The following is a 16,224-nucleotide window of genomic DNA, read 5'->3' on the forward strand; positions in this document are numbered from 1 at the left end:
TATACACTTTTAACATACATACCATTAGGTGTTAAATCTTCAACACTAAATTCAAAACAAAGAAGAATACATGAAATATTAATTGGCTGATAATCTTTTCAAACTAATTTTATGCAGTAAACCAACAGATCTCATACTACAGTTAACTAGAAACACAGAGATACTCGAACACTGTGTACACACTATTGGAATATATATGTATCGCAACAAACTTTTTCAAATATACAGTATAATTTAACATTCACATCCTGAATGTAGGAAGACATTTTGAGGCTGTAATATCCAAAACTACACATACTAATGAGTCCTGGAATGACAAGAAAAAAAGAGAGAAAGCATAACATAGCAATGTCCTGTCACAGGTCAGAAGAGCAGAGATCAAGATATACAAAAACCTTGCTCTAAATGAACTTTATGGTACAACTAACTTGTACAAAGAGTGAATTTGTTCCATCCACCAACCTTATGATTCCCCACACAGGGCCATTTTTTTTTTTTTTTTGCCTTTCCTCTACTGTATTTGGTAACCAACTTGTCACGTGTCCAAACTTTAAACCCGGCCATGGCTTTAATTTGCAAAAATCCCAGTGTATAAATATTTTAGTTTTGCCAATAAATCTGTATTGAAAGTGAACCTGTTCCTCTCCTTTGAATTTGCTATGGATAAGTTCATTTTAGCAAGGTCCAACTGTATACCACAATATCAACACATCACCAAATGTTAATTAATCCAAAGCATACACAAGAAGGGGGAATATATATTTTTTAGCAATACATTGAAATCCCTCAAGGCATGCCAACCACGAGGCCCCTCTAGGATCTGAGATTAGTTTAAGGCATCCAAGTCATTCCTCAAGGCATAAAACCAGGAGGGCCCCTTGAGGATCTGAGATTAGTTTAAGGCATTCAGATAGTTATAAAAAGGATGAAGTATTACTAAAAAAAAAAAACCAGCGTTGAATGTAATGAAACGCCATTTTCTGGGTGAGACCCGGAGGTTCCCTGGAGCTATTCAGGCCGATATGCTAATGTCAGACTTTGGCATCAGTCATGTGTATGGAGTTCTTTGGGCCTACGGGGGTACCACGGCCAGAACCTGGCCCCCCTCAGAGAGGCAAGGGGAGCAATAGCCTCTAGAAGCCCCCGTGTGGTTGGAAGCATTCTATGTCTGCCATCGACCGGGTCAGGCACCCAGAAAGGTAAGCATCCCAAAACAAACCCCTATTCTGGTGAAAATATTGCTACCAAAAGCTGAACACGTGGGTAGAACTCCCCAAACAAAAACAAGCAAACTAGTATGACGGTGCCAGAACCAGGAACAGCCCCAAGCGCCCCACATCCTCCGTGAGCCAGTCTGAAGACAGCTCGATGAGGGAAAAGAAACGCAAGGCAAAAGCCACCATCACCCACCGAAAGGGAGGGAACCTACACATGGAGCTGAACGACACCAACATCCCGGGTAAGGGCAGGAGCAAATAAACACTCATTGAGGTGCTCTAGGTCACCCCCCAGGAAAACCTGCATCACTGTCGAAGCCTCCCGCCACTCAAGCATGCGGGAACAGCAGAAGGAGTCCCAGGCCTCCAAGGTAAAGACAGGACTGTCTGCCAGCCAGGACGACTCCGGAACCTTGTAACTGAGCCAGAAAGGGAATGAAGTCCCAAACCTGAAAACCGAGGGATCCATTGCCAAGGCATAAACCGGGTCACGCAGGAGGTTTGCCGCAAGGACTGCCCACACCGCAGCAGGTTGGATGCGATAAACTGAAAACCTCCGGAAAGACGGTACCGAAGCACCCGGGGAAACACGGAACCGAACCAGGGGAGGGGAAGACACCAAGTCCAACTCGTACGCAGAGGGGGGAAAGAAAACCCAACTCCTTGTAACAGTAAGCCCAAGGCCCCCAAGTCAGCCCCTCCACAGGACCCGGGGCCGAATCCTCCCCCCCAAGCACCGACCCCACCAGACAGGGCCGGCGCAGCCATAGAAGTCAGACAGAAGGGGGCCCACTGGACAGACCCAGAGGCTTCGGCCGGGGGAGTAGACTTGAGTGCCTCCGTCACCACACCAGAAGGGGCATTCCCCGAGGCTCCCCGAGTCTCAAGACCAACTAACCCCTGCCCAGACTCCGAAGCCCTCAGACGTTTCGGGGCCGGAAGCAGGGGAGGGGGACCAGAAAGAACAACAAGAGGGGAAGAACGAGGAGGTGCGGACTGAACCAGGGTCGAGGCGACCCCCACCCCCAAGTTTGGGTCCCTATAAGCAAAACGGAGCAGCCGCGGGGCATCCGGGTGAGCAACCAACCGAGCGGGTTGCAACAAACAAAACCTAGAATGCAACACCTGCGCAGCTTGTACCCAAAGAAGATCATCTGAAGATTGAGTAAATTGAGTCACCAGCAAGCAGCAAAACTCACAGGACTCAGGGTCGAAAGTGTCACCGACCCAACAGGCAGTGTGATAAGAGGCAAAAACCGTGAGGGTCGCCCTGAGACAAGGGGATCGAACAACCCTCAATCTCGCATGAAGCGAAGGGGGACTCCAGGGTTGCATCCATCGGACCCACGCGTCCCCTAGGGGATTCCCAGGGTCCTGAGCATTTACTCTAAGAGGACTTGCGCTCAGGTAAACCCAGGCAGGGTACTGCTAACCAGCGCCCAAAACTACCAAACAAACTTTCTACAGCTGAACCCCAGAGAAGTGTACGCTCATGGGGGACCTAGCAGGGGGCACCATCAAGTATCAGGATGAGGCCAAACACCAGTGGCAAGTAGGGCAGAACCACCTACCAAGACAAAAAGAAAAAGAAAAACAAAACCCCGCAAGAGGACAGCATACCCCAAGGAACAGAGCCAGCTGCTGTGATTGGTGACAAGCTGCACAGTATCCTGCGCCCCTTACCAGTGCAAAACTGCCTCCTACCCTAAGGTAAGCTAGGGAGACAAAACACCCAAGTACCATATGCAGGCAATGAGTCACAATAACGTGGCTAAAGTATGTTGACCAGACCACACACTAGAAGGTAAAGGGACAACGACGTTTTGGTCCGTCCTGGACCATTCTTAAGTCGATTGTGTCATTCTCACAACCGACTTGAGAATGGTCCAGAACGGACCGAAACATCGTCGTCCCTTCACCTTCTAGTGTGTGGTCTGGTCAGCACCCAAGTATCCAAAAAACCGAGTAGTTAAACGGACCCACAGTGGTAGATCCCAAGGAACCTGTGGAAGGTAACCCCAAGCTCCAAGGGCAGTACTTACAGGGCACCTAGGGAAGGGAACCCTAGGCACATGCAGCCTGAGTACTGAAGAGCAACTCCTGGCTCTCGCACCCATGGAGAACAGCCTCCACACACAAGGCACAGCGCCGTAAAAGTCTGGAGCCAGAGCACACAACCTCTGCCTATAGCATCAGCCTCAAGAACTGGGGTGTAGATCCCTGGCATGGTAGGTCTGGGGCTCCCCCTTCTCAGGGAGGGGGGCGCTGCTCAGATGGTAGCGCGGCAACGGGTGATGTCATACTCGTGTGCTCGTTTTTGTTTGGGAAGTTCCATCCACTTGTTCGGCTTTTGGTAGCAATATTTTCACCAGAACAGGGGTTTGTTTTGGGATGCTTACCTTTCTGGGTGCCTGACCCAGTCGATAGCAGACATAGAATGCTTCTAACAACACGGGGGCTTCTATAGGCCATTGCTCCCTCTTGCCTCTCTGAGGGGGCCAGGTTCTGGCCGTGGTCCCCGGTAAGCTCAAAGAACTCCATACACATGACTGATGCCACAGTCTGACATTAGCATATCAGCCTGGATAACTCCGGGGAGCTGTAGAGGCTCCCCCCTTCCCCCCCAGAAAAAAAAAGTGCAGTCATTGTGGGAGGAGAAACAGTTGGTCATCAGCTTTCCCTCTGCTTGTGTGGAGCTAGCTGCCTTTCCCATTTTATGTTGAACTGGATGCACCCTTCAAATGTTACCCAGCTTGTCATTGGTCTGGGGGTGGGATTCTATTACTGAATCAGGCTCCCCAATTGGCCCTTCATCTTCTCTGGTATAAGACATAATTTGCTTGGGGGCATTAACTGAGTAGGAGTTTGGTTTCCCTTCTGGCTTTCATGGGGTTTGGTAACCAATGCTCAGATTCTTCAAGGTGCTGCCAAATCCCTTCTTCTGGAGCTATATCCATGGTTCCTGTTACAGGACAGGAACTATGCATCAGAATTGGATCTGGCTCTCATTGTTTGGGTCTGCTTCAGCTCGCTGCTATTTTGGGTTCCCAATTCCTTTTGGCTGGCTGGCAGTTCCTTGTTTAAGTGGAGAAGTTTATACTGTTCAGCAGGTTCCATTTTCTCCGATGGAAGAAGGTTCCCCCTATCTTTATTGTCACTTTAGTGAGGAACCTTTGTAATAAGTCAGCCAGACTATGTATGGTTGTCCTCTTTTGGGATGTGATGCCTGGCCAACTCCCATCTAGGCTCCCTCACCAAGTGCATCATCTTGTAATGGTTGATATTAAGGCTCCCTTTTGCCTGAAAGATGTTAAGCTCTTTCCTGCTTGGAGATAATGGAATCTCTCAGATACAAGCAGAGTTAGCTGAGTTGGATGTGTTGGATTCCTTGCCTGTCTTTGCACTGGCTTCTTCAGTAGCTGCCCCTTTATCCAGGTTCTTCATGACATGGTGCTGGACTTCTTTACCACATTTACTTTGCTTGATGGCAGATTGTAATTGGATTGTACCTGGATGGGGTTCTAAGAGTTGTTCTACTTCCCAAGACCAGCCTGGGGCCAAGTTTGACTCGAGAGCTTAGTGAGCTCATGCTAAGCTTGTTCCAGTACTTGTTCCAATTCTTTTTTTCTTGCACTCCTATCCTCTCCTCTTTGTTTTCCTTTTCCAGATGATGATGTGCAATGGATTTTGAAGTAGGTGATTTATCTTTCTTCAGCCATTACCTTGAATTTTGATTGAAGTATCACACCACATGCTGGGATCTTAAAAGATTGTTCAGGATCTAGGATAGGGTAAGAATTCTGGTGTGCCAGTTTTTCTAGTGGTTGCCGTTCCTGGGTCTTTGGTTCCATTTGCTGGGCCCCAGTTGGAACCTATTGTTGAAACCTCTCGGCAGGACTGCTCTCGCATGTCTCCAACTCTTTCCTGATAGTTCATTTGTGATCCATACACTTCTATTAACAGCTACTGTAAGTTGCCTACTATGGGTTTGAAAATTCATGAATGCTTTACCATCAACAAAACATAATATTGTGATCCACACAGCCTAAGAGTTAAACTTATCTTCACTGTAAGATAGTGAACTACAATTTGTAAACATTACTTATCATTATGGGTAAGCCAAATCCACCTGGTAAATTAAATTTGCCCCCCCCCCTGACCTTGTTTCAATTTTGAATCACAATCTTTGGTTCCTTTAACCATGAAATTTAAATTAAATCACAGTTCCAGACCAATAAAAATTATATGCATATAATCATCTTCTCTATACAAGAAGTTACATAACCAAAAACCTAGCTGCACTATTTTTTAAGCCATATTTAAACAACTGTATAAAAGACCTAGCTCCATGACAGAGGTCCTCTTTCCATTACAAAAGTCACATCTGTTATAAATAATAAAGCTCTACATCATAAGATTCTATTTCTGGCACACATTATATCCCAACTTCAACAATTCAGGCACTGGCTCTAAAGCACCCGTCTTGCATGGACAACACTAACAAAGTCCTCTCTACTACACTTAAGTCTTCAGTACTAGCCTCCTTAACTCAATCTGGCTATTCACTATCAATATTGAAATTAATTATTTAGCTATTCATCTCCATCCAGATATCTCACCTGTAACTTGCAATCTTTGTGAAGGTTGCTACAGAAACACTTTGCCCTAGGCACTTAAAGCAAGATATCCTCAGATGTTTAAAAAAAAAAAAAATTCAAAGGAGCACCTAAAACATACAGCATGTCAAAGAATTCTACAGGATGGTTTCACTTTCACAAGTTCTGCCATACAACTGAATAAGTGGAAAGGGAGAAAACGAGAAAAGTCCGAGATAAAGACAGAATCGAGACATTTGCTTCACCTCCTTAATGGCGAGAATATATATTGTGGCACTAGGGGAACCAGTCAAAAATATAGTCCTTCTGAAATCAATATTTTGGTTCCATACTTTTTATATATCAATACACACTTTCAAAAATTAACACATACATACATACATACATACATACAAGATTCAGTTAGACTGCTGCATCATGGGGGTTACTAATAACTGGCACTGTATTTAAAATTTATGTGCATAAACTAATCAATTTTTCTTTGCCATTTTTTTTTGTTAAACAAGATACGTTTTCAGACATGGTTTTCGTTCACTGCACAAGTTTTATTCTTCTATAAGGTATATATCAATTTCAACATTTCATAAAATAATTTAACCAAATCATTTCAACAGAATGAAAGTAATTTTGAATTTTCCAACTTGTGGTGAAAATCCCAAATTATTAAAGGTACATTACTGATTAAATCAACTCTCAACGGCTTTCTACATACTAACAAAATGTTAATGTAATACTATACTGTATTGCCAAGTAAAAATCTGTTTGAACCTCAGTTCATAATTCAACAGTTGTAATACATGTTTGAAAAGTCCTGCCCTAAAGGATTCCCAGGCAAAACAAAGATACTAAAAACAAACATTTATCCCCTTTATGTAATAAAAGTTAAACGTTAAAAACTGTAGTGAAACGTTAAATTACAGTATACACATTTTGGGCATGCGAATTAGATTTTCAAACAACATCTAAATTGTCACATACTATACAATTAAATGTATTAAACAAATTTACAACATTGGTTCTAAATAAATCTGAATTGCCATACCATTCTTGTACGATCCTTGGCTGTGCAATATCCTTGAAATAGTTTCTCTTCCCCTCAACAGGATTACTGTATGTGTGAGCAGCATTCAAGGAGCTTCTATAGTCATTAGATAATTTGCACATGCAGCTGGCAGGAAGACACCATGTTTTCTAATGGCAATGTAAACATTCTTAAAAGTGATTTGTTCTATCAGCTGGTAAGTTTGTTTTGTGTATATGACCCAGTATGCACTTGACTAAATTTTGAGTTTCATAAGGCAGCTTCCATGGAACCAATGAATATAAGAGTTTGGGTGTAAGCAATAGTCAATGTGGTGATGGGTAGATAGTATGACTGTGTGCCAACTCTTAATTTCCCTTTCAGGCAAATTTATAACAAATTGCTTTTTTTTTTTCATTAAAACTTAAGCTTCACTCCAGACCACAACCCTCTATTAGAAACAATAAATTAAAAGGCCAAGTAATGCATACAATTTGATTAATTATAAAGCTCTGTGATCACACGTAAATATACTATGCCTCACACATTCCCTATTGTCCCATCAAGATAGTAGTGGAAGTGAAATAATATGCAGTGTATGAGTAGTGCACGAACACTGCCAAGCCAGGTCCATACAAAATGCAACAAGGAAAGGTCAATAACCGTGTAATAAATAAAGTGCAAAGGCTGGAACACAAGCAAATGACACACTGGTACAGCAGCTCATCTAGAGTGCTAAAGTTTCACTCATTCTATCCACAACTGTATTGTCTAACTTCAAGAAATCCTTTCTCTTAATTTTGTACTTTGTAGTCCAGTTCTTTCATATTCGATCTCAATTCCGTCTCCCTTTGGTACACTCAAAATTTAATCCAGTTTAATTCCAGTAAAACACAGTTTCGATACATTTTTCTTGTAATAGATGTTGTTAACTTGAGCTTCAGTCTTGTCACTATCACAAGCATCACAATCACATTCAATTTGTCATGGAAGCTTTGCATCTTAGTAACTGATAAAGTGCTTTTAAAAGATTTGGTATTTTCATCAGGTTCGGATTACATTTCACTATATCTCTACAAAAATATAATTGACCCTTGTCTAGAATATTACTCTTATATCTACCCTTTGTTTTTGACTAGAATAATGCTCTCACATCTGGGTTAATTCCTCCCACCAACACCTTCATCAAAATCTTTTATGTAATTCAAGTCATTGAACTACTCAATATCCTCCTCTCAAGCATGCATGCAAGCGCCCTCAACATCACACCATAGCTGAAGGACCGAGTTCATACATGTTAATGTTTACAGATGATACAAAATCAATGAGGAGAGTAAAGATTGAGGAGGACTGCAGAATACCATAGGAGTGGGCAGACTGTTAGATTTTAGCCCCCCAGTATGTGTAAGATAATGAAGATTGGGAGAGAGAAAAGGAGATTTAAAGGAGACCAAACCATCAGGAGATAGCTACAGAAATCAGAAAAATTAATATTTAGTCTGTATACATTACCAGCACGAATATTAGAAACACAAATAAAACAACAGAAGCAACATATCGGACGCTGGCACATATAACAAGACGTAAGTACTAAAACAGGGACTGCTTCAAGACAATACACACAATCTACATCAGATTAGTAGTGTACTTTATCACACAGTACCAGCATGGAGCCAACATTTTGAGAAGCACAGAGAGCTGGTGCCCAAAATAAAAGAACTAAGCTACCTAAACAATTAATTTTATGTTAATATTCCCTTTGTTATACCCCTTTCATCCACTTGCATTCTTCAATCATATCACCTCCCCCCTTAATTTTTTTCCTTCAAGAGAATGTAATTAAGCTTTCTTAATCTTCCTTCATAATGGAGGTTTCTAATTCCTAGGATTAACTTTGTCCTCCTCTGTACAATTAAAATGAATTTATTATAGTATGGTTACCAAAAGTGGAATCCATAATCTAAATGGCATATTAAGGGCCAGATAAAACTGATGAACAACATTAGATGTCTTGTTGATAAAGCATCTAGATATAGGTAAATCCAAGTATAGTACTGTATTCTATTTGTCTTGTTTCCACACATTTATGGTTTGAATGTTTAGCTTAAGATTCATACTAATTATGTGACTACCATGTTTTTTCATATTCAGATTTGGCAATTTCTACATTGTCCAATATTGTAGTGGGTTGCTAAGCTTATACAAGTGCATTTCTCTCTTTACGTCATTTGATCCAACTGCGTTGATTCTCCCCAAAATCCACAGGCAATATTTTTATGTATCTGCTCACTTATATGCTCTATGGCCTGAAGTGTCTGGTGCAGCGAAAATTTCGCTCTGTATAACACCATTTGAAATTACTCGTCTAATCCTGCAACATAACCTTATCAGTAATGTTAACGATTCTTAATTTGAAATTTTATCCTTCACATGCAATTTCTACTAAACCTGTTCCAGTTTCAAGAAAACTTATACATGATACCTCCATTGCAAATTGAATTTATCTTGTTAAAATGATTATGTTCAATGGAAGTACCCGAGCTTCATATTTAGGTTCAAAATTGCATAAATTGCTTGATTTAAAACTAAACTACTGGACAAGAAAAATTGGAGCCTCTGAACTGAAGATATACAAAAATGCATATGGCAATTTGTGAAGTTAATCTGGGCAGTGAGGGGGGTTTGTGGTGTAAAGAAGAGAAAGGTTTTAGGGGGAGAAATTAATTGGTGTGAACTCTGATATGGCAGTGATTACCTTGGAAGAGATTTGGGCTGGCTATGTTATCAAAATTGTCTTTAATTTCAAGCCAAAACCCCACATATTGAGTGCATGTACAGGAAGTTAGGCCTGCCTATGGCAAAACTTTGCTACCACACCAGACATATCAATATCAAAATACAACACAAGAACTAGAGTTGCTTAGTTACACAACTTCTCAACTACAAGATTTAACCAGTACACACACTAGCTAAATTTGAGACATTAACCTTATCATTTTTTAACAGTAAAACATATGTTAATGATATTAAATATTAACCAAGTAAAAACCTGTAAAAATTAGTGGCGATTCCCTTCAATATTATACACAAACACTAAACTTGATCCACATCAATGACCGATTTGAAAATTATTCTCGGCCAATAAACTCCACAATGAGTTTGACATTGTAAATAATGTGAGTTTCACTTATAAAATAGAACAATGATGTTAAAAGCCCTTTAGAGGTACATGAAGGCTTGCCACTAACATATGGCCAAGTGCCATCTTTGTGCCATAAAATTAGTGGTCTTTTCTTAATTTATGTAACTGTAAACAATCAAATTATGATATAAAATACGGCAAGTATATTAATAACACAAATTTAAATAGTCCACCTTATCTCTATCCATGTAATCCTAATTCTTATATAAATTGGAATGTTTATAGACCTGGAATGTTTAGATTAATATTTGTACCGTCAAAAGTTCTGAAATGTTTTGCTGGGTCTCATATGACTCTCTAAATTTCTTAAAGATAACCTAAAGACTCTTTCATTAAGTATGGAATTTAACTCTACAGGTCACCGCTTGGAAACCTGCTATTTTTACAACCTATCCTCCTGAAATGATGATTCTTTTGTAATTACATTGGTGAAAGTACCAATGTGTAGCAAAGGACCCCAGGTAAACCACACTTTGTGCTATATTTTATATAAGGCTGGAAAAAAACCCAGCGTTGAATGTAATGAAACTCCATTTTCTGGGTGAGCCCCAGAAGCTCCCTGGAGCTTATCGGGCTAATGTATGTTATATTAGACCGGGACATTAGCTAAGGAGTTCAGACCTACCAGGGACCAGCGCCAGAACCTGGCCCCTTCAGAGAGGTTTCAGGGAGCAATGGCCCTGGAAAACCCCCTTTTGGTTGGGGTTTTCCTTATCTGCCATCGACTGGGGTTAGCACCCAGAAAGGTAGGCATAACAAAACAAACCCCACATGGTAAAAAACTAAAACAAAAAAAAACGAATGTAAAAGTAAACCAAGTAAACCGGTCGATGGCAGATAAGGAAAACCCCCAACCATATGGGATTTTCCAGGGCCACTGCTCCCTGAAACCTCTCTGAAGGAGCCTCTCTGAAGGTTCTAGCGCTGGTCCCTGGTAGGTCTGAACTCCTTAGCTAATGTCCCGGTCTAATATAACATACATTAGCCCGATATGCTCCAGGGAGCTGTAGGGGCTCCCCACAGAAAATAGAGCTAAAAACCAAATTTAAATATTACTAGGCCTAGTATAGCACTACTATTTACTACATTAAGCTTCAGATAATGTATATTAGGTGTAGGGTGATTTGGTTAAGTCTTATTAGCAACATAAATATAAAATCTTTTGTCATTTGTCCAAATTCAGTAATACAAAAGTCTACTTTCTGGTGGTCCATCACGACATATTTGTACTTTCGACCACATCGTTACTTTAAGTACTTTCACTTTAGGAGAATGGGGTGTATTCTAATATTTGACCATAACACCCTATGTTTAAAATGAAAAATATATATTGTAAATAAATAATAATTTTTACTGTACTTCATTCAAAAGATTCATCCTTCCTTAACAAAATCTTAAAATTCAACAACTATTACTCTAAATAAATACTTCATGAACCTTATTAAGTCGCTTGGTCTCCTCCTGCCGCTCTCGAGCCTCGTCAATCGTAGCAGGGGTTGGAACTCCCATGGGAAGGGACACTAGTTCATGCTCAAAGATTAAGATGTTCTCGGCTTCCACTGCAAGTAAATATTAGAAATGCTATTTGTATTGCATGCTAAAGAATAATCAACATAAATATAGAATCTTGAACACTGCAAGATAACCAGGCACTCATCTGGTTAAATTCTTTATTTTAACTCCTTTGTATATATACTGTACCTTAAATTAAACAATCTTTCACACACTGTAAATATTGTACTAATTATTTTTAATTTCATGTCCTAAGAATAAGACTGTGTGAGTAAAACTAAATGCAAAACTGGATTATATGAAGAAATATTATAAAGCTTGTCATTTATAGACTAATACAGTATTTGAAAAATGTATAATATTAGGATTCTTTATTATCTTTAGAAGTTATAACAATTTATACAGTTAATGTGCAAAAAAAGAGAAGCCAGGAACAGTACAACCAGAGCAAATACCCCACCAACACCTGTGAAGAGGATATGAGGACTAATGATACACCAATAATAAGCTAACATTTACAACAATTGATACTTTGTTAAATACCTACTTTTAATTCTGTTGAGCTTGGAACCATATGCTAAGTCTGCCTGATATGCCAAAACGAAGGTGAGTGGAAGCAGGGGGACCAGTGTGCCAGGCTTCCGAGTGCGCCGAAATCTGAAAAAGAACATGGCTTGTTGGCATTTTGCTTCTGTAAAGTGCTTAAGTCCTATTACAAAAATAACCATTTAAAAGTTTAAATCAAAGATGTGTTAAAAGTTGCTAGGATTGTCATAACTCCAAACTAATATTTCCAAGTGTTTTATTGTATTGTGTACAGAATTATGAGCTTGCAAAACATCTAACAAGCTTTAAAGTGATGGAGTCAAGAAATGATATAAACATGTATGGATTTGCTCAAGTTAAATGCTCTAAAGAGTTTTAATGTAGTAAGGAGTGCATGTGTAAAGGTGAATCTGGTAATAAATGACTCGTTAGATTAATAATATAGGTGTTACAAGATCATAAAGCCTACAATATATATTGTCCAGCTGGTGTTGTAATAAATTCCAGTACAGTAAACAATAGGATGCATTAGTATAAATTGATTTATATGCAATAAACGTTATCAAAGTAGGGAGAGTCCAAAATTTCCATTAATGTTTAAAGTAAAGTAAAGGTTGCAGCTATCCTAGCTGTATTTGCACTTGAGGTAACTAGATTTGAGTGTGACCAATCTGTGCTTGCCACAAGACTGAGGCACAGTGCTCAGATAGAATAATGGTAATTCTGGCAGATGCAAACAAGTATGCTGTAATAAACAACCCAACCCACATATACAAAATGAAAGTAATGACATTATAATTGAGCAATACTGGGAGATGGAACTAATATCAGGCAAGAGGTGGAAGGTAAGGTGAAATTTTTCCTGTTGGTTAAGATTTTGATTAACTCAATATTGGCTATATCTTCTTAAGTACTTTTGTTTTCATGATTGAGCAAAACTCTGTCTACTAAGACAGCTTGGTAATATAGCCACTATTTTTCAACTCACCAAAAATTTGTTAGTTAATTCTTTCCAGCCCATCAAAAGCTCCAGCCCAGTGTCTCTTGTGCACCACTAACATGGCAGGTATATGTAAATGGACCGTTCTTGTACCATGCAGAATTATGCCTAACAGAACAACCAAGTGGTACAGCTCAGCAAATGATAATTTTAAAATGTCTAAATCACTATCATGAACTATTAATGTGAATCCTCTTGAAGGACTTAAATGAAATTAACTGAATTAATGTTCCCCCCCCCCCCAGGTTATAATGATCTTATCTTCTGGCAATGTATCCTGGTTTCTGATTGTCCTTAATGATATACTGTATACTGCAATAAATATGTCAAAGATTTTAGATACTGTATCTTAAATATATTCACCGTTTTGAGATGTGGTATATATATAATTATGTAACATTAACTATTATACCATTATGTTTTTATACGCAATACTCACCCAGTTATCATTCCTATAGCAGCAACAGCATAAAATGCTCCAAACCAATACAAAAGCTCTCTTGATCGTGCTATCTGCATTGACATCATTTTCTGACGCATTTCATTCTGCATGTGGATCTGTCTCTCAAGCTGAAGAAGAAAAAAAATACAGTACTATAAATACAAGATAACGCCCTACCTTTCATACCTATTTTATGACCGTCACCAAAAAACATAAATTGTACATTTATGGTAGACAAAAAATATTTAAGAATCAATGGTCCAGCCACTAATGCAGATATCAAGATAAAAACGTACGTCTCTCTCTCTCTCTCTCTCTCTCATGACTGAATATTTGCAACGTGAATGAGCTGTTATTTTATGAGTAGCTGGCAGAGATATGGTTACTCTCTAGAAACTAATACTCTTCTCAGCCAGAGTTGAACCCCAAGATTATTTGGTTGACAGCCAGATACAATAAACACTTCATCATAATAATTTTATACTATACTAAACTGTATACTGTATATGTAACTAGAGGTTAGTTCATTGACAAGTAATTACCAATTAATGGTAAAATACAAATTTTAAATATAAATTCTCTAGATATTTAAAAAAAAAAAATTAACAACTTCAATACTATACACATAAATCACCATTGCTAATAAGACTGGTGGTGTAGCCGCAACACTTACTTGAACTCTCTGAGTCTCCAGCATAAATTCTTGGTTTTTACGAGTGGCTTCCATCATGGACTTGTTAACGTTACCCATGGTGGAGCACTTGAATCAAATTAGCTGCTAAATCTGAAAGCAACATTTTATAACAAATAAGTATGTATATATGTGTATGAATGTACAGTACATATGTATGTGTATATGTATATATTTTGTGTGTATATACTGTATCTGATATGTATATAATCTGTAAAATATTTTTGAAAATATTATAATTTGATGAACTAAATCATGAGATACCAGTAAATATTAAGTCTTAAAGGCCTTCATTTGTGCATGTTCCAGTAATGTGGTATTATAGTACTGTAGTGTGGGTGTATTGTGACATCCTAGTACTGTAGTGTGGGTGTATTGTGACATCCTAGTACTGTAGTGTGGGTGTATTGTGACATCCTAGTACTGTAGTGTGGGTGTATTGTGACATCCTAGTACTGTAGTGTGGGTGTATTGACATCCTAGTACTGTAGTGTGGGTGTATTGTGACATCCTAGTACTGTAGTGTGGGTGTATTGACATCCTAGTACTGTAGTGTGGTTGCATTGTGACATCCTAGTACTGTAGTGTGGTTGCATTGTGACATCCTAGTACTGTAGTGTGGTTGTATTGTGACATCCTAGTACTGTAGTGTGGGTGTATTGTGACATCCTAGTACTGTAGTGTGGATGTATTGTGACATCCTAGTACTGTAGTGTGGATGTATTGTGACATCCTAGTACTGTAGTGTGGATGTACTGTGACATCCTCAGATGAATCCTTTGTATAAACCTTCACAAAAGGAACACAAGGTGACACTATAGAATAAAAAAAAATATAAATCCATTGCCAAATGAGTAGGATTGTGGACACGTGAGATGATGATAATGATAATACTACCTCCGCCCCCCCCTCCTCAACGTATCACTAAGATGGGCCTATGACCCCTGGTTACCTACCTCCCCTTACGGTCCCTGCAACAGTCCCTTGCAACAGTCCCCTGCAACAGTCCCTTGCAACAGTGGTCGCCAGCCCGAGTACCTCTCCCTCAGGCCAATTTGCAACACACACGCATTACGAAACACTGTACAGGGAACTCCACCTGTAGCTGAATACCTAATGCTCCCCCGCAACACTAGGGTTGTTGGTGTGCTGTACTCACCACAGATGAGCCAGTCCCTGGGGCCACACGCCGCGGCCACTATACGGGGAAACAAAAAGTGGAATGAGGAGAATTTATTTAGTTTCCCCCTAACCCCTCACCCGGGCCCAGCTGCTGCCATAACAAACATTACAGGTCAATATTTTCCCATGTCTCACCCTCCGTCGTTTATAATAAATATAGGCAATAATATAAATATTACACGGTATATAACTGCACTCGCTCCTTTATTTAATATTACCTTCCAGACATAGCTGTGTATTGGTAATTAAGAAGTGTACAAAATTTAGAAGAATTCTACATTGGTTTTAAATCATGAAATTCAGAGGGCGGTCAAATTAAGGTAAAAAAAAAAAAAGGTCACGATATTTATGATTTAAATATTTACTAATAGATATTTACTAATAATAACGCTGCACGTATGACTACACTTACACTTACAATTTATGAATTCAGGGAACCTTACATAATTATACTTCACACGGTAAATATTATTGTTACTATTAGAATGACAATTTTTGTTGGTGGATCATTATCATTTCTTGTTTGTACCCTGATCGCCTTAAACTAAAACACGTTTAGTTTTTGCTTATACAATTATTTTCTGGAAGCTCTATTTAGAGTTTTCCTTCTTGCTGTGGCATGAGAGAAGTCAGTGTCTATAAAAACCAATCTATAATTCTGCGGATTTTTTTAGGAATTGGATAAATTTAGCGATAACTACTAAAATGCATTCAATAAATAGAAATGAGTTATTTAATGAGGGGGTAAATATCAAATAAAAATTTTGTATTGAGCGTCTTTACCATTTTGTAAAT

The 16,224-nt window shown here is 39.3% G+C and overlaps 2 protein-coding genes across 3 annotated transcripts in view; one reads left to right on the top strand and one right to left on the bottom strand.

Annotated features, from left to right (window-relative positions):
* LOC123763376 (uncharacterized) overlaps positions 1-15,563 on the bottom strand; it is a 54,744-nt gene extending 39,181 nt beyond the window's left edge. The window contains exons 1-5 of one of the 2 annotated variants that reach the window (XM_069301568.1): positions 15,407-15,563; positions 14,230-14,340; positions 13,554-13,684; positions 12,116-12,225; positions 11,494-11,615 (exon numbers count right to left, since the gene is read on the bottom strand). In XM_069301568.1, coding sequence (XP_069157669.1) covers positions 11,494-11,615; positions 12,116-12,225; positions 13,554-13,684; positions 14,230-14,307 — 441 coding nt within the window. In that variant the 5' untranslated portion in view covers positions 14,308-14,340; positions 15,407-15,563. Of the gene's footprint in view, positions 1-11,493; positions 11,616-12,115; positions 12,226-13,553; positions 13,685-14,229; positions 14,341-15,203; positions 15,366-15,406 lie in introns of those variants that run through there. The other variant, XM_069301574.1, reaches the window with a different exon arrangement.
* The window catches only part of Grx3 (Glutaredoxin 3), a 73,705-nt gene that overhangs the window by 40,582 nt on the left and 16,899 nt on the right, over positions 1-16,224 (top strand). The gene's annotated exons all lie outside the window — the stretch shown is intronic.

The sequence above is a fragment of the Procambarus clarkii genome, chromosome 5 (assembly GCF_040958095.1).
Source record: "Procambarus clarkii isolate CNS0578487 chromosome 5, FALCON_Pclarkii_2.0, whole genome shotgun sequence".
Classification (NCBI taxonomy): Eukaryota; Metazoa; Arthropoda; class Malacostraca; order Decapoda; family Cambaridae; genus Procambarus; species Procambarus clarkii.